Genomic DNA, 23,079 nt, shown 5'->3' with positions numbered 1-23,079 from the left:
GTCAAAGTTTGTAAAGTCTGCTGCTGCTGCTAAGTCGCTCCAGTCGTGTCCGACTCTGTGGTGATCCCATAGACGGCAGCCCACCAGGCTCCCCCATCCCTGGGATTCTCCAGGCAAGAACACTGGAGTGGGTTGCCATTTCCTTCTCCAATGCATGAAAGTGAAAAGTGAAAGTGAAGTCGCTCAGTCGTGTCCGACTCTTCATGACCCCAAGGACTGCAGCCTACCAGGCTCCTCTGTCCATGGGATTTTCCAGGCAAGAGTACTGGAGTGGGGTGCCATTGCCTTCTCCAACTTGAGCCCCTCCTAATTCCCCCACCCCTCCTCCCCAAGAATACAAGTGAGTTTTTCTAGCCTCTTGCTTGGGAGTGGAGAGGAGGCAGAGGACAAGAGCTCATCATCAATCATATTTTATCCAAACTTACACTATCACAGGAATTTACAAGATTTGCCTTTTACCTTTAGTGATCATAGGTTAGTAAATATTAAGAGCTGGCAGGTTTAAAATGAGGACACTTAACTAAGAAAGCTTTCATGCTGAGTGACTGAGAATTCGTGTGCCAATGGGAAGAATTCTTTTGAGGTTAGAAGGGTCGTTCACCTTGAGTCTGCTCTCCAAATTGCAGGCAAAACAGATGAAATGCAAAAAGAACCACATCTGGTGGGCTGGTTATCACACTTAACTCCAAGTGCTGTCATGTCTCCTAACAGACGATTTCTCTTTTCAAGATCATATACGTAAAAATTCTCTTTACTTCAAAGTTAAAAGGACTATTTGCAGAACTTAGGTATGTTGACAGATACATCTTAACTATTCCCCCAAGGTCTCATTAAAGAAAAGAATTGGACAAGTAACTGTCATGCACTGTGATATAGCCAATGGAAACAATAGTGAATTATATCGCTGATATTTCTACTTTCATAGAATACAGCTGAATATAACCTGAATTTTACATGCAATTATTACTAAGTTTTTCAAATAATTCTTTAGATATACTATTTCGTAGGTAACTGTACTTCAGTTTCTCTTCAATGTATTACTTCTAATAGCTCAACAGGGCAGGACTTTAATTCAATATCTCTGAAACAAATTTTCTGATGTTCAGTATTGCAAAATAAAATTGCAGTCAATATGGCTTGAAAGCTAACAGAAATGGTGAAATCCTGAGCCTGTTGTCAGGTTCTTCTTATACTTAACACATCATTGACCAGGGAATTTTTAAAGAAAGTAACACCTGTGGCCAATGATGTTATGTAAGTAAATACCAAAACATCTCTGCTCAATAACATTCAGGTAACAAAAGATGTATTAATACATCTCTGCTCAATAGTGAGTTAATATGAAGGACTGGTGATTGATCAAATAGTTTCTAAGCAGGATGCACTGGTCATAAAAGATCCAACTAAAGGCGGGGGGCCACGTACATGAGTTCTGCCTTGTCTTCCTCACTTCTACGAGTGTCTCCAGGCACGTGCTTTACAGTATCATTGCTGATACCTAGTGACAACCAAATGCTTTCAAGAAACTCAACGAAATGTTCTGTTGTGAGGGCTCCCTATGAATGCTGGCTAGAAGGATTGCCTCTTTTCTCCAGGTTTTGTGGAGCATGTTTGCTGTTACTTCCACAGATGTCTATGTGCCCTTCAGCATCAACACTGGCCATATGAATGTGACTGGATTTGGTTCCTGCAGGACAACATGCCCTTATTATATGCAAACAGGTGAGTAGATAATAATGATACAAATGATAGTAGAAATAACTCAATGTATCAGATTTTTCTTGCTAGGGAAGATAGCAAGAATGTGAATCTCTATACTGGGTCAAGTGTTTAAGGATCTTTATGAAATAATTCCAAGTCTACTAGTCATTCATCAGTTCAATTAGGTTCAGCTGCTCAGTCGTGTCCGACTCTTTGCGACCCCATGAATTGCAGCACGCCAGGCCTCCCTGTCCATCACCAACTCCTGGATTCATCCAAACTCACGTCCATCGAGTCGGTGATGCCATCCAGCCATCTCATCCTCTGGTGTCCCCTTCTCCTCCTGCCCCCAATCCCTCCCAGCATCAGAGTCTTTTCCAATGAGTCAACTCTTCGCATGAGGTGGCCAAAGTACTGGAGTTTCAGCTTTAGCATCATTCCTTCCAAAGAAATCCCAGGACTGATCTCCTTTATGAAATAATTCCAAGTCCACTAGTCACTCATAGACTCAATAAATTAATGAACATAGGATCGGAACTTTCCCCAAATTCCTTAGAAAGTTTTATACATATTTGTTGAATAGAGGAAGAACTAATGTCTTCAAATCCATAAAAACTGATGATAGACTATAACACAATTCTTCAAATAAAGACAGTTGACTCATACTCTGGTAGGAGTTAATTTTCATATCCAAGCAAATTGCTTTTTACATGAATGGGAGACAGAAAAACTTAACCAAGAGACTGCATCTGACTTAACAACAGTGAACAAAAAAGACAGAATGTATTCTTGTTATTTGAAGTAATTATATTCTATGAAGTCACCATGAATAGTGAATTAGTGAATACCTACTCACTGCTCTTAGAGGAAATACAAGGTCGGGTCTGGTCACAATATTTTCACCAACTCATCAATAAAAAACCTTGTTTTATATCTGTCTAAAGACACCATATTTAATATATATTGTTTATTCATTAACATTGAGCTCATGGGCAACAGCACTCTAAGTAATGCCTCAATGAAGCCTATCTCCATTTTTCCGTATTTTCTCCACAAGGCACATTATGGATTCTTTCACTTAGAAACAGACAGCAGACAGCACTTCAAAACTACAATTTAGGGCCACTTTAAAAATGGAAAACACCAATAAAAAGCATGAACAAGCAAAAATGTAGCCCTAGCATAGAGAGAACTTCCCTCAACTTAATAAAGGACGCATATGACAAACTTACAGCTAATATCATGCTCAGTGGTGAAAAGCTGAAAGCATTTCCTCTAAGATCAGGAACAAGACAAGGATGTCCACTCTCACCAGTTTTATTCAACATAGTTTTGGAAGTCCTAGCTATGGCAACTAGAGAAAAAAAGAAGTAAAGGGAATCCAAACTGAAAAAGAAGTTTAAGTGTTACTGTTTGCAGATGACATAATACTATACACAGAAGATCCTAAAGACACTACCAGAAAACTCCTAGAACTCATCATTGAGTCTGATAAAGTTGCAGGTTACAAAATTAATAGAAATCTGTTGCATTTCTATACACTAACAATGAAAGATTAGAAAAAGAAATTCAAGGAACAATTCTGCTTACCATCATATCAAAAACAATAAAATACCTCTGAATAAACCTACCAAAGGAGACAAAAACTGGTACTGTGAAAACTATAAGACACTGGTGAAAGAAATCAAAGAAGACAGAAACAGATGAAAAGATATACCATGTTCGTGGATTGGAAGAATCAATATTGTCAAAATGACTATACTACCAATGCAAAGTACAGAGTCAATACAATCTCTATCAAATTACTAATGGCATGTTTTTTCACAGAACTAAAACAAAAACCTTAAAATTTGTATGGAGACACAAAAACCCCCAAATAGCCAAAACAATCTTGAGAAAGAAAGGTAGAGCTGGAGGAATCAGGCTCCTTGACTTCAGACTACACTACAAAGCTATAGACATCAAAAAAGTACTGTACTTGAACAAAAATTGAAATACAGATCAGTGAAATAGGATAGAAACGCAGCAATAAATCCATGCACCTATCATCAGTTAAATTATGACAAACCATGCAAGATTACACAATGCTGGGAAGACAGTCTCTTCAACAAATGGTGCTGGGAATACTGGACAGCTCCATGTAAAAAATGAAATTAGACCATTCTTTACACCATACACAAAAATAAGCTCAAAATGGATTAAAGGCCTAAATGTGAGATTGAACACTATAAAAATCTTAGAGGAAAAAAAGGTAAAACACTCTCTGACATAAATTGCAGCAATATCTTTTTCGACCCATCTGCCAGAATAATGGAAACAAAAACAAAAATAAACAAATGGGAGCATTGAAATATGTATATTACTGTATGTGAAACAGATCACCAGTCCAAGTTCAATGCATAAAACAGGGCACTCAAGGACGGTGTACTGGGACAACCCAGAGGGATGGGATGGAGAGGGAGGGAGGTGGGAGGGGGCTTCATGATGGGGAACACAAGTACACCCATGGCTGATTCATGTCAATGTATGGCAAAACCCTCTACAATATTGTAATGTAATTAGCCTCAAAATAAATAAATAAATCCAAAAGCTTTTGCAATGCAAAAGAAACAATAAATAAAACAAAAAGACAACCAACAGATTGGGAGACAATATTTGCCAATAATATGACAGACAAATATTAATCTCCAAAATTTACAAACAGCTCATGATGCTCAATAGCATCAAAACAAACAACCCACTCAAAAAATGGGGAGAAGACCTGAATAAACATTTCTCCATAGAAGACATACAGATGGCAAAGAAACACATGAAAAGATCAACATTTATAATTATTAGAGAAATGCACATCAAAACTACAATGAGATATCATTTCACACCAGTCAAAATGGCTATCATCAAAAAGCCCCCAAACAATAAATGCTAGAGGGGGTGTGGGGAAAGGAAACCCTTCTACATTGTTGGTGGGAATGTCAATTGGTATAGCCACTGTGGAAAACAGGATGAAGTTTCCTTAAAAAGCTAAAAGTAGAGCTACTATATGACCCTGCAATCTCACTTCTGAGTATATATCAGGAGAAAAGCATGATCTGAAAGGATACATGTACCCCGATGCTCACTGCTGCACTGTTAACAGTAGCCAAGACAGAGAAGCAACCTAAATGTCCACTGACAGACGAATGGATAAAGAAGAAGCGGTACATATATACAATGGAATATTACTCAGTCGTTAAAAGAATGAAATAATGCCATTTGCAGCAATGTGCATGGACTTAGAGGTTACCATACCAAGTGAAGCAAGGCAGAGAAGGAGAGAGAGCATATGACATCCCTTATACGTGGAATCTAAAAAAATATACACAAATGAACTTACTAAACAGAAGCAGACTCACAGACTTAGAGAATGCACTTATGATTTTGGGGGGAAGGATGGGGGAGGGAAGGGATAGTTAGGGAGTTTGGAATGAATATATACACACTGCTGTATTTAAAATGGATAACCAACAAGGACCTACTGTATAGCACATGGAACTCCATGCAATGTTATTTGGTAGCCTGGATGGGAGGGGAGTTCGGGGGAGAATTGATACATGTGTATGTATGGCTGAGACCTTTTGCTGTCCATCTGAAACTATCACAACATTGTTAATTGGCTATACCCCAATACAAACTTAAAAGTTAAAAAAAAATGTAGCCCTAAATAAGGACACTATTTAATAGTATAAGAACTGAAACAAGAAGGCAAAGTGTCACGTGTTCAGCCTCAGCTGGGAGCGCGTATTTGGTGACTCAAACTTTTCGTTGTTCTGCACGAATTGAAATGACTAAGAAAGGGGACTTCCCTGGTGGTCCAGTTCCCGAGATTCAGTGCTCCCAGTGCCAGCAGCCTGGGTTTGACCCCTGTTCAGGGAATGAGATCCCACGTGCTGCACCGAAGCGTTCACATGTCACAGTTCAAGATTCCTGCATGCTGCAACGAAGATCAATGATCACACATGCTGTGGCTAAGACCCGATGCAACCACACAGATAAAATAAATATTTTTTTAAAAAATGACCATGAAAGCACTGGGAATACTGATGCTGGGTAGCAAATACATTTTAGTAAGTGGGATAAATATACACATTTGGAGCCCACAAATTGTATCTTTCTTTGTTGATTATTTCATGAGTCTGAGTGTTTCACTAAACAAAAGGAAATTTTGTAAGTTAATACCACTGCTTATAAGGACTCTAAAAATTCCTTACATAGAAGAATTTGGTAACCTCACCCTTGAAATAGATTAGGGTATAGAAACCTAAAGATTATTTACATTTAGCGCTATGAAGCCTGTAGAATATGCAAGAAAATTCCTGCTTCCTAATTCTTTGTTTTTTCAAATTAAATATTTATTTACTTGGCTGCACTGGGTCTTAGCTGTGACATATGGGACCCAGTTCCCAGGGATCAAACCCGGGCCCCCTGCATTGGGAGCTTGAAGGTTTAGCCACTGTACCACCAGGGAAGTCCCCTAATTCTTTGTTAAATCCAGAAAGTCACCTACGTGGTATCAGAATGCTTCTTCTTTTGAAGATAATAGTTTTGAAAGATACTGGAAAGTACTTGAGCATGTACTCTTCATAACCACAGAGGTTGCATAAACATTCATAACTGCCATTATTTGGCAGAATAGGTCGGTTAATAATTTATCCTCTTTCCCTTTAAAAACACCAACCATATTATCCATCAGTTCTCAGTAGCTCAGTCTTCTCCTTGGTATCTAGCAAGGGTTCATGCTTTCCTTTTACTTTTGCATTTTTCTTTCATCTTCTCCATCCAAGTCCCCTCCCCTTGCCAGCTCTTGGCTTTTTTGATTACATGAACTTCAAGAGAAAATTGGCTAGAAATCTGAAAACCATGTAACGCTTCAGCGCTAAATAATTCTTGAATGCAAATAATGATTGTGAATATGATCTTATGAAACATTAACAATATTGGTCAAAGTCAAATTAATTTCTACTTGTTTGAGGATATATTTTTAAGTCAAAAATTCAGCTGGAAAGTGATATGAAAAGTAGATTTTCTTTCAAACATGTTACATCATTAACAATAATAATATTTGGGAAATAAATAGAGGTAGCATAAAACTGGAAATTAAGGATTGACACAGTCAAGCCATGTGAAATGCATAGTGAGGCTTTCAGGTTAAACAGCCCTGAGTTGTGTGAGTGATGATATTATGGTAGTTTAATAGTAGCTAATACTTAAGTACAAGTTGCCAGACACTGTGCCCACTACCGTATCTTCAACACCTCATTTAATCCTCCCATTCACCAAGGGTGTGCTGTCAACCAATCTCTTTCTACTGATGGGGGAACAGAGACGTCACTCAGCTTGAGAGGGCCAGAGCTTGGCCCTTTAGTCACTCAAGTAGTATGCCTGGTAAATTATGATCTAAAGCAAACAATTCTGAGCACATCACAGATGTTGACACCCATGATTCCCTAACATTTAGGAAGAGTTGTTATTTTAAATGGGTATGTTACAGAGGGACTGAAATTTTGTTAAATAACACTCCAAAGCTTAAGTTACTTCTCTTAACTTTATTCTCTCTGAGCCACCCAGCACCCAAGGACATGGATGCATCCGCTAGACAGGTGACAAGGTAGAGCTTTCCAATTCTGGGGAGATATGGGGGATTTAAATGCATACAAATCAATTGCTCAGCTACTTACCCTGAAAAAATAGTCAGTCAATCAAACGAATAGTTAACGGTTAGCAACAAGACAGATGTGAGTTGATACTCTAGTGACTACTGTTCTTGTTAGTTTTTGTTTGTTTTTGTTGTTATTTGGCTTTGGTTTTCTTAACCTGTTTATAAGTATGAAGCCAGTTACCGTGAGTGGTTTTATTTCTGAAACACTAAATGATATTTGATTCTACTTTGAATCTCCTACTTTGCCATTTTAGGTTCCCAGAGGGTAGGGAATCTGTCTGTATGTCTCCAGCACGTCTGTAGTATCCAGCCTTGGATACTTTAGCTTCAACTCCATGTGACCAGCTTCATTAGCCCCTAACAAGAGAGAGTCAGCCTGTCCTTTGGAGCCAGGAACTGACTTCTCTTCTCCAGCTATGAAAAGTCCTAGACGGCAGCCTCTTCCAATAGCAGACTGTTGTGTCTACACTGAAAATCTGTTGTTTAGTGCAGCAATATTCATGAATTATCTTAGCCAGAGACAGCTTCTTCTTTTTTTCTTTAAACTAGCATCATGAACCAGCCTATGCTTACTTTAGACTTTTCTTCTGCAGCTTCCTCACCTCTCTCGGTCTTCTTAGAACTAAGGAGAGTTAGGGCCTGGCTCTGGATTAGGTATTGGCCTAAGGGAATGTTGTGTCTGGCTTGATCTTCTATCCAGACTACTAAAACTTTCTGCATGTGAGCAATAAGACGGGTTGCTTTTCATGTGTTTCGTCATCCATGTGTTCACTGAAGTAGCATTACAATTTCCTTCAAGAATTTTCCCTTTGTGGTCAATACTTGGCTAACTGTTTGGCACAAAAGGTCTAACTTTCCACTTCTCTGGGCTTTAAATATGCCTTCCTCATTAAACTTAATTTTTTTTTTCTAGCTTTTGATTTAAAGTGAGGGACATGGGATGCTTGAACAAATAGACGCCGTTAATTGGCCTAATTTCAGTGTTGCTGTGTCTAAGGGAACAGGGAGGCCCCAGGAGAGGACACAGACAGGGAAATGGCTGGTCAGTGGAGCAGCCTGAACACACATATTTATAGATTAAGTTCACTGTCTTATGTGGGCACAGTTCATGGTGCCCCAAAACAACCACAATAATCATATCAAAAATCACTGATCACCTATTTGTTATGGTGGTCTTTTTGGTTCAATAGTTAAGAGTCTGCTGCCAATGGAGGGGGACAGGGGTTCAATCCTCGGTCCAGGAAGATCCCACATGCTGCAGGCCAACTAAGACTGCACGCCACGACTCCTGGGCCCACCCTCTGGAGCCCGTGCTCTGCAACAAGAGCAGCGCCCACAAGAAGCCCAAGCACTGCAACTAGACAAAGCCCATGTGCAGCAGCAAAGACCCCATGCAGCCACAAACAAATAAAGTGAAATCAGTTTTAGAAAATGGTAAGACCGTTTGAGCCCTTGGAAAGAGAAGGCTCACAGCCCCACTCCCGACCCTTCTGCTCCAGCTTTGGGTGTCACTTGAGAGGTTAGTTCATAACTTTCAAATATTTCAGTGTTTTTCACTTATGCAAAAATAGGTCCACCAGCATGTACCTATATTTCAAAACCTGGCTAATTTACATTAATTAATGTGTATGATGGGTTCAGTATTAGCATTTCATCAAACTATGCCAAAATAACTGTTATCAAAATGCCACCCAGAATAAAACAGCTTTAAATCATAAATGAAAAGTTTAATTAGCCTATCAATTGTCATGTTTAAGGCACTTTGAAGTTCCTTGCAATCCACTGGTTTTGTGTTTGAAGCATTGGCTCAGAAATCCTTCTCACACTGTCATTTTTTACCTGACTGTACAGACAGGACAAGTAAACAGCAGCCTCAATCTGCACTATGATCTCAGGGCCTCAAAAATCAGGACCTACATTATAATTTTTTAATTTTATCTAGTGTTAACGTTAGTTGTTCAGTTGCGTCTGACTCTGCTCCTCTGTCCATGGCTCTGTCCACTTCTCCAGGCAAGAATACTGGAGTAGGTATCCATTCCCTTCTCCAGGGGGTCTTCCCAACCCAGGGATTGAACCCAGGTCTCCCTGGGTTCTCTCTCTTTGCAGGTGGATTCTAAGGCAACCATTATTTTACACAATAACACAAACAAGCAGAAACAAACACCCAAAATGATCTCCTTATAAAGCTGGAGACTACAAGGGCTACAAGACAAATGAGAAACAAAACTGCCCACCAGAAATGGACTTCAAGGGAAGATGCATGTCTCAATCTGGATGAGGGAAGGAAGCAAATAAAAAAAAATCTCCCCCAAGAATCTGACCCACATCCTTGTTTTGGTTAGACTTTCAGTTGATACCATCTATGTGGTCAAAGACCGAAAGCAGAGAATGCAGGTAGTACCCCCCAGGTGACTAACAGGAGCAAATGCAACTGTTTTGTAATACTACAATAAGGTCTAATAAGAGCTTTTAGCAGCTTTAAAGCATGGAAAACAACAACAAAAATGTGTGTCTTAGAAACAATGAAATACAATAATTAGAATGGATGGCTTTCTAAGAAATGGTTAAATATTGCTTACACAGGATTAACTTGCATGATGTCATACCTTACACACCATACTTACATACACACGTCTTTTACTCTAGCAAGTACAATGCCAAGGGGAAATACAAGAAAAAATACATATTAACATAATAATGGGCAAAGTAACCCAATATTTTTGGTGTATCTACTTCTAAGACCATAGTCATGGTATAAAAATTAAAACACTTATCTCAAAACCAAAATATCTGATAAGCGTAATTTTAGTTCATGCCATTTTTTTTTCTGATTTCTTGCATCTGAATGTCTCTACATACTTGGAATATGCTTCTATTCATCACAGATATATTTATAATGGTCCTTGATTCTCACATTCAACAAGAAGACCTATAGCTCTTAAAAAACAACTTCAGAAAATGAATATTAGGAATACACCTTTAAAACCTACATTTAAATTATAAGTGCTCTGGATCCTAAACTTGACCCCACAGTGCTTCCCTGGCAATCACAGCACATGTGGTCTTTATCATGTCTGAACCCAGTGCCCTGGATTCTGTACAGAGTAGCAGAGAGGGTTCTTTGTTTATATTTCTTTTACGTTTATTGGTTTGGTTTCTAAGAAGTGTAGACTCAAGTGAGGAGTCCTGCCACAACTGCCATCTATTCAGTAAATGTAATAATACAGGAACTGTAATTCCAGTCATCAGTGCTAAGTTATCTAGTTAAAAATTGATGCTTTGGGGTTATGGTCTGTGATCCAGAAATCTCTAATCAGCAAGCATTTGACTCAAGTAAATTTTGAAAGATCAAATGAGTCCTTCGAGACCATGGATGATTGACACGGGACCAATGTGAAAAAACGCTATCATAGATCAGCTGTCTTCTGGGAGCAGCGGGGCTACCCGCTGATCACAAACTGCCCACTAAAAGCACATGGCCACACCCCGCCTCTTCTCTTTTGACACAGCATAGACTGTCTTTCTCAAATTAAAGTACTGAACCACCCCCCCCCCCCACCCCCTGCTTTTTATTAGCTTCAAGTGCTCCATGGCCATTCTCTTTTTAAGGTAATGAATTACAGATTGCATAGTATCTGAACCTAGCTACCTACTTTACAAGGGGCTTTGAGATCTACATGGAAATACTCAAAACAGACTACAGTTTTAGAAACTGAAAAGCGGCTAAAGTTTTTGCTGAGTAAAAAAACTCGCCTCTTTTCTTTCCTTACAACTGTAATCTCAGTATTGAAAGTGCAAAACGCTGCACCAAGTAGGATGCCACCTAAACGGATGAAGTAGATGCTTTGAATAGAAATACTAAATAAAGCTCTTCTGTTGAAATGATGGGCTTAGTATAAAGTGGCATTTATTCAAGGCATTCAAACAACTCCATTCTATTTCACAAAGAAGAAAAAGACCTCTTAGAAGCCCCGACACATTCTCCTTGTCTTCTTATAACAAAAATAACCAAAGGGAATCATCCCCAAGTGGCATTGGAGCCATAAGCTTGCTTTTCTCCTGTTTTGTGTTAGGAGACTAAATGGGTAATTAACTGTTGAATGCTCTTCTCCTTGTTGTGAAAAGTAGAACCCTGTATGTACCAGCTTTTCTTTCTCCTTGACCGACAGAAAATGTCACATTTTATGTTGATGTGTACATATAAAAAACAGATCCTCACATGTATGAACATTTGGGCATGCTCTAAGTACATGTATAAATAAAACTAGAACATCTTAATGGTAGGATGAAATAAATCCAACTTCATTTTCTTTCAAACACAAATATGTAACTCTCACTGTTGATATCACTGAAAGTATTTCCTTAAGTAATCATACCCTTATTTTACAACTATGACACAATTATGGAGCAATTCTTTGTGGCTAAGTCTTTCAGGAACTACTGATGTCTATTGGTTTCACATTTGTTGAAAGAGGATTTAACGACAGTGCAGAACTAGGGTCAGTCTGGAAGTCCTATTCTCCTTCACTAATCATGTTCTGGTTGAATCAATATAGGTCTGCTCATTTGCCCCCTGTGAAGCCATCTGGTTTTCTACGGGACCTGGTTTCTTCATGGCCCCGTATGTCTGTCTTGCCAGCCTTCTGAGGGATGTCTGTGGCCACGTTTCTGAGCAAGGGTCAGTCAGGACTCACCTCTCCTTCCCTGGGCCAAGGCCTTCCATTCTGGGTGTATTTACTTTGATTCTGTCGCTTCTTTTGTCCTCCATCAGCGAATTTGCACAGCAAAGGCTCACTGGGGGCTGGGAAGATAAGAAACCAATTTTACATTAGCAAATCCCCTTTAAAATAAGTGATTATGTGAGTCACAGTAGTGCTTTGTAATGCATATCTTTTGAAGTCTTTTTTGCTTCTGGAGAGCTATTTGGCCCCCTTTTAGTTTCAACTCTGTTGGCCGCTGTTCTAACTAACTGGGCTTCAAAAAAAGCACTGGCAGACCATCAAAGAATATAACAAATATTGTTGAAAAATAATCAGTTTAAGCAGAATGTGCACTTGCCTTAGAGGTAGAGTAAGAAGACAAGAACCAACCCCTTCTGATCAGGATGGTGTTAAAAACAAGACAACAGGCCCCAAATGGAGTCACTTATGCTAAACCCTTTGTCACTGAACAGACTTAAGTACAGTTTCAGCCTCTCTGAGAGGTGGAATCTGAAACCAGTCAATCAGAAATGACTTGGTCAACACTCAGAGGTCACCTGCCTGGTAGACTCCTGCCTTCCCTTTAAAGACAGTGACTTGTCCAGAACCCATCTACTTTTTGTTAGAATGTTTTCCAGTTTTCATTTTGTACAGCTCCTGGGAGCTCCTGTCTCTCTGCTGGCTGGGATGCTGCCCAATTTGTGACCTCCCTCATGTGGGACTAATTCTTTGCTCTCCTCTGTATCCTTGCCTTTTACCATGCAGCACTGCTGACTGATATACTCAGTTTTTGAGTATCTGCCATGTATAGAGGAAGCATGCTGCTGCTGCTGCTAAGTCGCTTCAGTCGTGTCCGACTCTTTGTGACCCCACAGACGGCAGCCCACCAGGCTCCCCCGTCCCTGGGATTCTCCAGGCAAGAACACTGGAGTGGGTTGCCATTTCCTTCTCCAATGCATGAAAGTGAAAAGTGAAAGTGAAGTCGCCCAGTCGTGTCTGACTCTTCGTGACCCCATGGACTGCAGCCTACCAGACTCCTCCGTCCATGGGATTTTCCAGGCAAGAGTACTGGAGTGGGGTGCCATCGCCTTCTCTGATATAGGAAGCATACATATTATTAAACTTCTATTTGTTTTTCTCTTGTTAAGTTTCCTTTTAGTACAGGGGTTGTCTCAGTCAATATCTCAAAGGGGTAGAGAAAATTATTTTCTTCTCCGACTATACATGTGTGTGTTGTTGCTTAGTCACTAAGTCGTGTCTGCCTCTTTTGCGACCCCATGGACTGGAGCCTGCCAGGATCCTCTGACCATGGGATTTCCCAGGTAAGAATACTGCAGTGGATGACTCTTTCCTTCTCCAGGGGATCGTTCTGACCTGGGATTGAGCCTGCATCTCCTGCATTGGCAGGTGGATTCTTTACCACTGATCTACCAGGGAAGCTCATATATATGTGTGTGTGTGTGTGTGTACATTTAAAAGTTCCTTTTATTGGTGAAACTTTGGAAGGTAAGGTATTGGGGAGCAGCACTGCAGGAAAAGAAAAACCTGAATACGCAATCAACTTAAGATTTCTTTTACTCACTAGCAGAAACAATTTTGCAGATGCATCTTTGAAGCATATACTACCAGATAACAATAACCAGGACATGTAGGTGGCACAGTGGTAAAGAATTCACCTGCAATACAGGAGACCCAGGTTGGATCCCTGGGCTGGGAAGGTCCCCTAGAGAAGCAAATGGCAACCCACTCGAGTGTTTTTGCCTGGAGAATCCCATGGACAGAGGAGCCTGGTGGGCTACAGTCCGTGGGGTCGCAAAGAGTCAGATGCCACTGAGTGATTAACATACACACAACAATAATCTAGCTAGACAAGGACCAAAGATAGACAGACCAGAAGATTCTGGATTTTCAACCTATCTTTAAATTTACCATTATTGAAAAGAGAACTTTCAAAAAAAATATTTTATCACTAAGGGAAGTTTTTAAAGTCACAGAGTGAGACCTCCTGTGCTTTCAACAGAGGCGGGGGTGGTTTAGTCACTAAGTCGTGTCCGACTCTTTGCGACCCCATGGACTATAGCCTGCCAGGCTCCTCTGTCCATGGGATTCTCCAGGCAAGAATACTGGCTGGAGTGGGTTGCCATTTCCTTCTCCAATGCATGAAAGTGAAAAGTGAAAGTGAAGTCGCCCAGTCGTGTCTGACTCTTCGTGACCCCATGGACTGCAGCCTACCAGACTCCTCCGTCCATGGGATTTTCCAGGCAAGAATACTGGCTGGAGTGGGTTGCCATTTTCCTTCTCCAAGGGATCTTCCCAACCCAGGAATCGAACACAGGTCTCCTGCATTGCAGGCAGATTCTTTACTGACTGAGTTACAAGGGAAGCCCTAACAGAGATATCTTTGCAAATGATGTTTTACGGTATCTTAGAGTCTCGAAGTCTTAGCCACCCTGATATTCGAGGATCTTCATAGAGTGTTAGGCTGTGGATGCTGACAATGACCTACTTGTATTTATTGACATTACTAAGCTGAAACATCTGCTGTCATTTCAGTAATTTGAAGCAGATTTTCATGGAAAAGAAGATAGGGCTACAATGATTTACTAAATGAATTAAAGAAATAAAACCCCAGAAACAAGTGTTCAAAAGTGTCATTAAAATAAGATGGAATATCCATAATATTATCTTTGAATTGTAGGCATGTCATTCTGTTAGTTTCCCAAGGGATCATTTTATTGAGAGCGGAAGAGAAAACATTAGTAAATTATATTAATCAGATTTATATAATCTTCTAGTCCTCATGTGATTTCTAAACACCTGTGATATAAACATCCAAACTCCTCAACTAGAAGATAAGAATCTGTGTCCTTAATCTTACCTTTCAGCAGTCTCCTCCCCTCCCCCAGGGGTTTACAGATCCCTAGCCTATAAATGCTTTTTTCTCCTGCCTGAAATTTCCTTTCCAGGCTCCCCCTACCTTGGCCCCTCTACTTGTCTGGCAAATTATGAAGCAACCTTCAAAATGTAGTTCAAATGTCATATTCTTCTGGAAGCCATGTCACTTCACAGTGTAATTACCTAGGGCTTACTTGGCAAATTTTTTCACAGATTGAATGACATTTTGAAACTGCGTGGGACCCTGTGGGGCCCTACTAGATACAAATCCTTTTCCTGTCCCTTACTTCTTGTTTGTAGGACATAGGTTTCATTCCAGCTCCTTGACCTTCCCTGAGATCCAAAGGACAGGTCCAAACAGTTGCTAATCAGAGAAGGGGGGCAATATAAAGACAAGGGAGGAACAGCCAAGAAACAACAGAACTTCCATCCTGGGGCAGGCTCCTAGTTTCACCATAAGCAATATAGATGATAACATATCTCCAGTTCTTCTGTAGGAACTAAGGCCCCCATGCAGGTAGAGGGTGGTAACTTCAGACTGGGCACAAAATCCCTGGATACCACCCTATTATCTCATCACCAACCAATCAGAAAACCGCCTATGCACAGTGGAAGATAACAAAGACTTTGACACCTTCCCCAACTGATTAACAGAGATTAACTTTCAATTTCTTTAACATTTTTCATGGGACTTCCCTGGTGGTCCAATGGCTAAGATCTGGAACTCCTAATGGAGGGGCCCAGGTGCAATCCCTGGTCAGGATCTAGCTCCCACATGCTGCAACCAGGAGTTTGTGAGCCGCAAGCAAGACCCTGCATGCCACACCTCCGACCTGGTGCAGCCAAACAGATAAATGAATAAGTATCCAAGAAATGAAAACAGAAAACTTTCATGGCTGAGCAGAATCCTGGGACATGAGTCTGACTTCTCCCCAGGTGCCGGCTTGCTGAATAAACTAACCTTACCTTACATGCCAACACTTGCTTCTCAAGTATTGGCTTTATAGCAACAAACAACAGCCAAAACTGAGTTTGGTAACAGTTTCTGTTTGTGTTAAGTCTTTTAACAGTAACAAATTCCAGGCTGGAAGGTGGGAAGTGATTAGAGTAAAGGTCTGAGTGAAATTTGTGTGTGTATTTGCGTGTGTGTGAGAAAGCTGTTAACGGCATCTTGCACATAGATTTACAGGATACTTGATGGTGCTGCTTTTCAAAGTGTTGGCCAAGGACCGGCAGTAATGGTATCAGAGCATGGGAGCCTATTAGAGATGCAGAGTCAGGGGCCCTTTCCCAAGTACACTGAATTAAAATCTGTGTTTGCACCGGATCCCAAGGTGATTTCAGTATACACTGAAGTTTGAGAAGCACTGATGTGATGATGACTGACTCCTTAAGGGAGGAGGAATAGATCTCAGAGGCCAAGCACGAATCCTCTGAATAATGAAATGATTTCAGGAGCTGAGAAATATATTATCTACAATTTCCTTACTGCGGTATTACGATGCCAATTAATTTTGTTTAGTCTCTTTTAACAGTAGTTAAAATAGACGCTAAATGGAGAAAAGGCCTTTGTGGAAGTGAGATGCAGTTATAAGCCACAGATTGCAATGTGCCAGAAGACATTATGGTTTCTCATATAAATGGGGGGAATTTAAAATATAATTATAACAATGCATGGCAATAAAGTTGCATGGTAATTATGAAGGAGTAATTACAATTTGCTTGCTTAGTGGAGTATTTCAAGTCTTTCAAACTTTGTATTAAACATAAAACATTGGATGCATATACTGATAAAATAATCTAATGGTTTACAGGATTTGCTATTGTATTTTAAGCAAACAAACCAACAACAAGTATTTTGCTTAGTAAAATTAATGCAAAACACTATGTATTGATTTTTATTTAAAACTTAACACACCTTCAATTTTGATTCACTAAAAATGTTGCTAACATTGTATCCTATAAGTAGATATGGACATATGCTTTAGCTAATATGTATGACTAATAATAGCAGAATTCCTGCTGTCTCTCAAGGAAGATGAGCATTTTTAATTTTTAGCATGCAGTTTATATAAACACTTCTAGTATTTATATTGGGTTTGTGGTCAGGCTTTTAAAAAAAATATCTCTTTACTACCTAAATTACAATTCTGGTGTTTTATTTTTTATTTATTTATTTATTTTTTAAAATTTTATTTTTAAACTTTACATAATTGTATTAGTTTTGCCAAATATCAAAATGAATCCGCCACAGGTATACATGTGTTCCCCATCCTGAACCCTCCTCCCTCTTCCCTCCCCATACCATCCCTCTGGGTCGTCCCAGTGCACCAGCCCCAAGCATCCAGTATTGTGCATCGAACCTGGACTGGCAACTCGTTTCTTACATGGTATTTTACATGTTTCAATGTCATTCTCCCAAATCTTCCCACCCTCTCCCTCTCCCACAGAGTCCATAAGGCTGTTCTATACATCAGTGTCTCTTTTGCTGTCTCGTACACCGGGTTATTGTCACCATCTTTCTAAATTCCATATATATGCGTTAGTATACTGTATTGATGTTCTTCCTTCTGGCTTACTTCACTCTGTATAATAGGCTCCAGTTTCATCCACCTCATTAGAACTTATTCTGGTGTTTTAAATGTTAAATTTAAAAGCGTCTCACCTCAGAGAGAGTGTAAGTCTTCAGGTAAAAAAAGGAGTGGGAAGAGTTGAATGGAGAGTACGTTAATGACAACAGAAGCAGCTTATTGAAAGGGAAAGGGAAAGGGAAGTCGCTCAGTCGTGTCCGACTCTTTGCGACCCCATGGACTGCAGCTCACCAGGTTTCTCCGTCCATGGGATCCTCCAGGCAAGAGTATTGGAGTGGGGTGCCATCACCTTCTCCGATGAATGAGTCTACCTGTTTGTAAAACTGTGACTGATGAAAACAGTGCAATCACTAGGTTATCACACTGTGCGAGTCCAGTTGTCAAAAGGGAGCAACTCAAAGGACATCACACACTCTATAAACCAGCTGGAAGGAGCCGTCCAGACTTGGCCCTGCCGAACGCTTTCTGGGCGATGATTAGACAAGTCCTCACAGGTGATATGCTGTGTGCAGAAGCGCTGATCAGAATCAAGTTTGGCATGGTACGCGACTGCATTGATGGTTTGAGTCACGTCACTGTCTGGCTTGGGCTTTCTAATGAGGATCTGGCCCCCACGGGCAGCTTATTGATTGAAAGGTGAGTGTGAGAGTACAGGGAGGAGATTAAAAAAATTTTTTTTTCAAGAACTAATATAAAGGGACTTCCCTGGTGGTCCAGTGGCCAAAAATTTGTGCTCCCAATGGACCTGGGTTCCATCGCTGGTCAGGGAACTAGACCCACACATGCCGCAACTAAAGATTCTGCATACCACTAAAGACATGACAGAGCCAAAGAAATAAATAGATGTTGTAAAAAGAACTAAGATTATTATGATACAATTTTAATCTAGAAACCATCATTTTTTTTCAGGTATAGATATGAATTCATTTTATTTGAAGCAAACTATCCCTGTGATGTTCAGGGCAACATTCATATACATTCATATATACGTATATATATGTACACACACATATACATTCATAGTCCGTTCTTTGTGACTTTGTGCAGTAATCTCTTACTGAGATGTAGGCTTGACTGCATGTATTTCCAGCCGAAAATCTATAGAAGATGGTTTTCCCGCTGCCTTTTTGGAAGAGTTCTCTCAGAGCTATTGAGCTGTCTCTCAGGTTACAGTCCTCAGCAAGGTCCCTGAATAAAAGTTTATATTAAACCACACACTTATCTTGTGTGGTTTTCTTTAAGCTGACACAAGAATGGATTGGGTTGGCCAAAAATTTTGTTCACATTTTCCCATCTTACAGGAAAAAAAAAAAAAATCAAAAGAACATGCTGGCCAACCCAATATTTGAACTTTCAGCCCTTAATGCAATTCTCCCATCTTTAATCTTACTGCTGTCTTCTACATGACCAGTGTCCCTAACTCCTTCATATGCAGACACAAGTAGCCTGTACTGAGACTGGATAAATAATGATGTACAAATTATGGATATAAAGGACTTCACTGGTGGCCCAGTGGTCAAGAATTCACCCGACAATGAAGGTGACAAGATTCAGTCCCTTGTCTGGGAAGATCCCACGTGCCATGGGGCAGCTAAGTCCGTGAACTGTAACTACTGAGCCCCATACTTTAGAGCCCTCTCACCTCAACTATAGAAGCCCAAGAGTAGCAATGAAGATGTAGCACAGCCGAAAACAAACAAATTATGGATATAAGTGTGGTTCTAACTCTATGTTAGAACCCATGTCCTTATTTATTTATATACTTACTGACATATCTAGGAAATTTTGCAGGGCGAATTCCTATGATTTGTCTACAAAGAATTTGCTACTTTTCTTCCACACATCCTTTATAAGGATAAACATAATACACTAAATGTATGTGTGTGGCACAGTGGTAAAAATATTCGCCTGCCAACGTAGGAGCTGCAAGAGATGTGGGTTCGATCCCTGGGTCAGGAAGATCCCCTGGAGGAGGAAATGGCACTCACTCCAGTATTCTTACCTGGAGATTCTGTGGACAGAGGAGTCTGTGGGATGGCAAAGAATCGGACACGACTGAGCGACTGAGCACAGCATACAGCTATATAAGTACCAAATATAGAGTATAATTGATATGGCAAAAATTGCCCGAAGGTTACAACACAGAATTATTATACTTTGGAGTTAGAAAGTCTTTTGCAGATGACAAAGTGAGCTATTTGGTTACATTTCCTTACAACTCCTAGCAGCTTGTTTACCATTTAAGTATGTTTAATATATACTATTAATATAGTAAGTGTGGTATAGTTATTTGGACAGCTGAAATAAACTTCCATCCTGGAAGTGCCATAGCCACTATCAGTCATCTGATCTTAAAATGTATTTAATTTCAACGTTTTATTTTGCCAATCAGGAAAATACAAGTTTGATGAATTGACAGCTAGTTTGTGGTAGGGGATGGAAATATCACATCCAGAACCATGTATTGTGAATTTCTAATCAAACACTGTCTCCAACTACTTATTTTCTACCTTCCTTACCATCGGGGTAAATGGAAATGAGTTTTAGGCAGTTATTGCGATTGACCCATAACTTGGGGATGGAGCAAAAAGACTAGACATTCACTAAGGCAAGATTACTATGGTTCTCTGAGCACAGGTTAGAAGATCAAGCACCCAGTGATGTCTGCTAGAATGATTTACGCTGCCACTGTAATGACAGCTCACTTTAACAGAACAATTCTTTGCCCACCTGATGCGAAGAACTGACTCATTGGAAAAGACCCTGATCCTGAGAAAGACTGAAGGCAGGAGGAGAAGGAGATGACAGAGGATGAGATGGTTAGATGGCATCACTGACTCAATGGACATCAGTTTGAGCAAGCTCTGGGAGTTGGTGATGGACAGGGAAGCCTGGCGTGTTACAGTCCATGGGGTCGCAAAGAGTTGAGTGACTGAACTGAACTTAACAGAATAAACCAATTATATGGGTAATATTTACAAATGTCAGACACATGTGTACTACTGTCATTTAGGCCAAAGTGAGCAAATAAATGTAAAATTGTGGAAACTAATAAAATTTAATAATACTTAGAGAAAGAGTAATTTGCATGTACTTTCTCAATTTTATCAGTAACAGATTAGTGCTTATATTCCTGGTGGCTCAGATGGTGAAGAATCTGCTGCAATGCAAGAGACCAGGGTTTGATCCCTGAGTCTGTAAGATACCTTGGAGAATGAAATGGCAACCCACTCCAGTATTCTTGCCAGGATAATCCCATAGACAGAGGAGCCTGCTGGGCTACAGTCCATGGGGTTGCAAAGAGTTAGACACGACTAAGCAACTAACGTTTTCACTTTTAGTTACAAATATAATTCTCTACTATGGGAAACAGTCTTACAGAAAAGGAAAATGCTCCAGAGTAACAACAAAAGTGGAATAGTTGTTTGTCTAGGAAAAAAAAGGAGAGATGCTGTTTTCGATAAATCATATTATGGCTGAGTAAATATCTCAAGTTCACCTCTCTGATTCAAGATATAAACTATTATATTAGGATGGATAAACAAGGTCCTACTATAGAATAGAGGGAACTATATTTAATATATTATGATAAACCATAATGGGAAAGAATATGGAAAAAGAATGAGAATGGGGGGGATTATCAGCAATTAAAACACTAAAATAAAATAAATATAAAAAAAAACTAAAACAATCTTTTGGTTGCCAAGGGGGAGGGTACTGGAGAAGGTATGGAGTGGGAGGTTTGGAGTAACAGACATAAACTATTAGGATAGTTAAAAAAAAAAAAACAAGATCCTACTGTATAGCACAGAGAAATATATCCAGTATCTTGTGATAAACCATAAGGAAAAGAATATGAAAAAATATATGTGTATAACTGAATCACTTTGTTGTACAGCAAAAATTAACAATTATAAATCAACTATATTTCAAGTAGAAAATTTTAAAAGTTAAAAAAGGAAACAAACAAAAATGTACTTTTTTTTATTCTTTGTAACACTTCTCCTATAATTCTTTCCATATAGAAAGCTTATGCTTAGAAAGCACACCCTATAAAGGGAATAACATCACAGAGAAAGTTAACATTTCAAATGGATGACACACAAAGTACACGCTGAGGGTTAGGTTCCTTCTATGGGGATATGACTGAAACCTTATCTGAGCCGAGTGACGACAGAAAACACTGGCACTCCCAAAAAGCACCAACTGGCTTATCTGCAACTGGCTGACTCGCCTATCCAACAACAGATAGGATAAACTCTTGTAGGTAGAAGGCAAGACATCAAGGAGCATGTTTCTAAGATGAAGAGTCTTAAAAATAAGACAATCTTATTGACTGACCAAGATAGATCATATTTGGTCTTGTCTTCCTCCCCTCTAACTCCTTATACTTCCATGGTGCTGTACTTGCCCCGGTAGAGCTCTTTGCATACTACATTCAATCTTCATAAATTACTCCATACTCTATGGAACATGGCACTTTTTACTTAAAAGAGGCACAAAGGAGAAAAATAAAGAGCTATAACCTTATAGTGCAGATATCCCTTTGATATTAAACCAAAGAAGGACATAAACCAAAGAAGGACATTTTATTTAGTAAATTCAAATTACACAAAGGTTAAAAATAAAAAGACCTCTTCTCAACTCCCCCCTCCTATTTCCAGAAAAAAATGCATAAATATTTATCTACTAATCTATCTTCCATCTGTCTGGCTCTTTTTAATTCCAAAGGGGATACTCTTGCTCAGAATGTGTGTTTTATTATTTGTTTAATTATATATGAAGAACTTTCTATATCAGCACATATCATCCTTTTGAAATGCTGCTTGCTATTGTAGCATAATTATCACATACCATAATTTATAAATGTCTATCAATAGGGGACCAGCTAAATCTCATTAAATTTCCATAATGCACATCTATGTTCTTCTCCACTATTAGGAGAATTGATTTGATTGGAGTCAGGAGCTGGGTCAGATTCACCTTTGCCTGGCATCTACCCCAGTGGCCTAACAAATTGTCTGAGAGTAGAACACATTTCATTATCTGCTGATCAAATTATTAAGTACATACAGACAGATAGTTAAAATAACTTCTTTAGATTCCTTATATTAATGAAGTTCTAATGGATTTAAGTGTGAGAACACAATCTTTTCCTTTTAAGTGAGCATCAGTTCAGTTCAGTCGCTCAGTTGTGTCTGACTCTGTGACCCCATGAATCGCAGCACGCCAGGCCTCCCTGTCCATCACCAACTCCTGGAGTTCACTCAGACTCATGTCCATCGAGTCAGTGACGCCATCCAGCCATCTCATCCTCTGTCGTCCCCTTCTCCTCCTGCTCCCAATCCCTCCCAGCAACAGAGTCTTTTCCAATGAGTCAACTCTTCACATGAGGTGCCCAAAGTACTGGAGTTGCAGCTTTAGCATCATTCCTTCCAAAGCTGACCCAGGGCTGATCTCCTTCAGAATGGACTGGTTGGATCTCCTTGCAGTCCAA

At 39.7% G+C, this 23,079-nt stretch overlaps 1 protein-coding gene across 1 annotated transcript in view; it reads right to left on the bottom strand.

Annotated features, from left to right (window-relative positions):
- LOC104990119 (RNA-binding motif, single-stranded-interacting protein 3) overlaps positions 1-23,079 on the bottom strand; it is a 682,427-nt gene that overhangs the window by 30,362 nt on the left and 628,986 nt on the right. The window contains exon 7 of the mRNA XM_010842053.1: positions 12,091-12,197. Coding sequence (XP_010840355.1) covers positions 12,091-12,197 — 107 coding nt within the window. The remainder of the gene's footprint in view (positions 1-12,090; positions 12,198-23,079) is intronic.

Source organism: Bison bison, unplaced genomic scaffold (assembly GCF_000754665.1).
Source record: "Bison bison bison isolate TAMUID 2011002044 unplaced genomic scaffold, Bison_UMD1.0 scf7180017864171, whole genome shotgun sequence".
In the NCBI taxonomy this organism is placed as follows: domain Eukaryota; kingdom Metazoa; phylum Chordata; class Mammalia; order Artiodactyla; family Bovidae; genus Bison; species Bison bison.
Note: the sequence above shows the minus strand (reverse complement) of the source record. Positions and strands in the feature narration are given on the sequence as shown.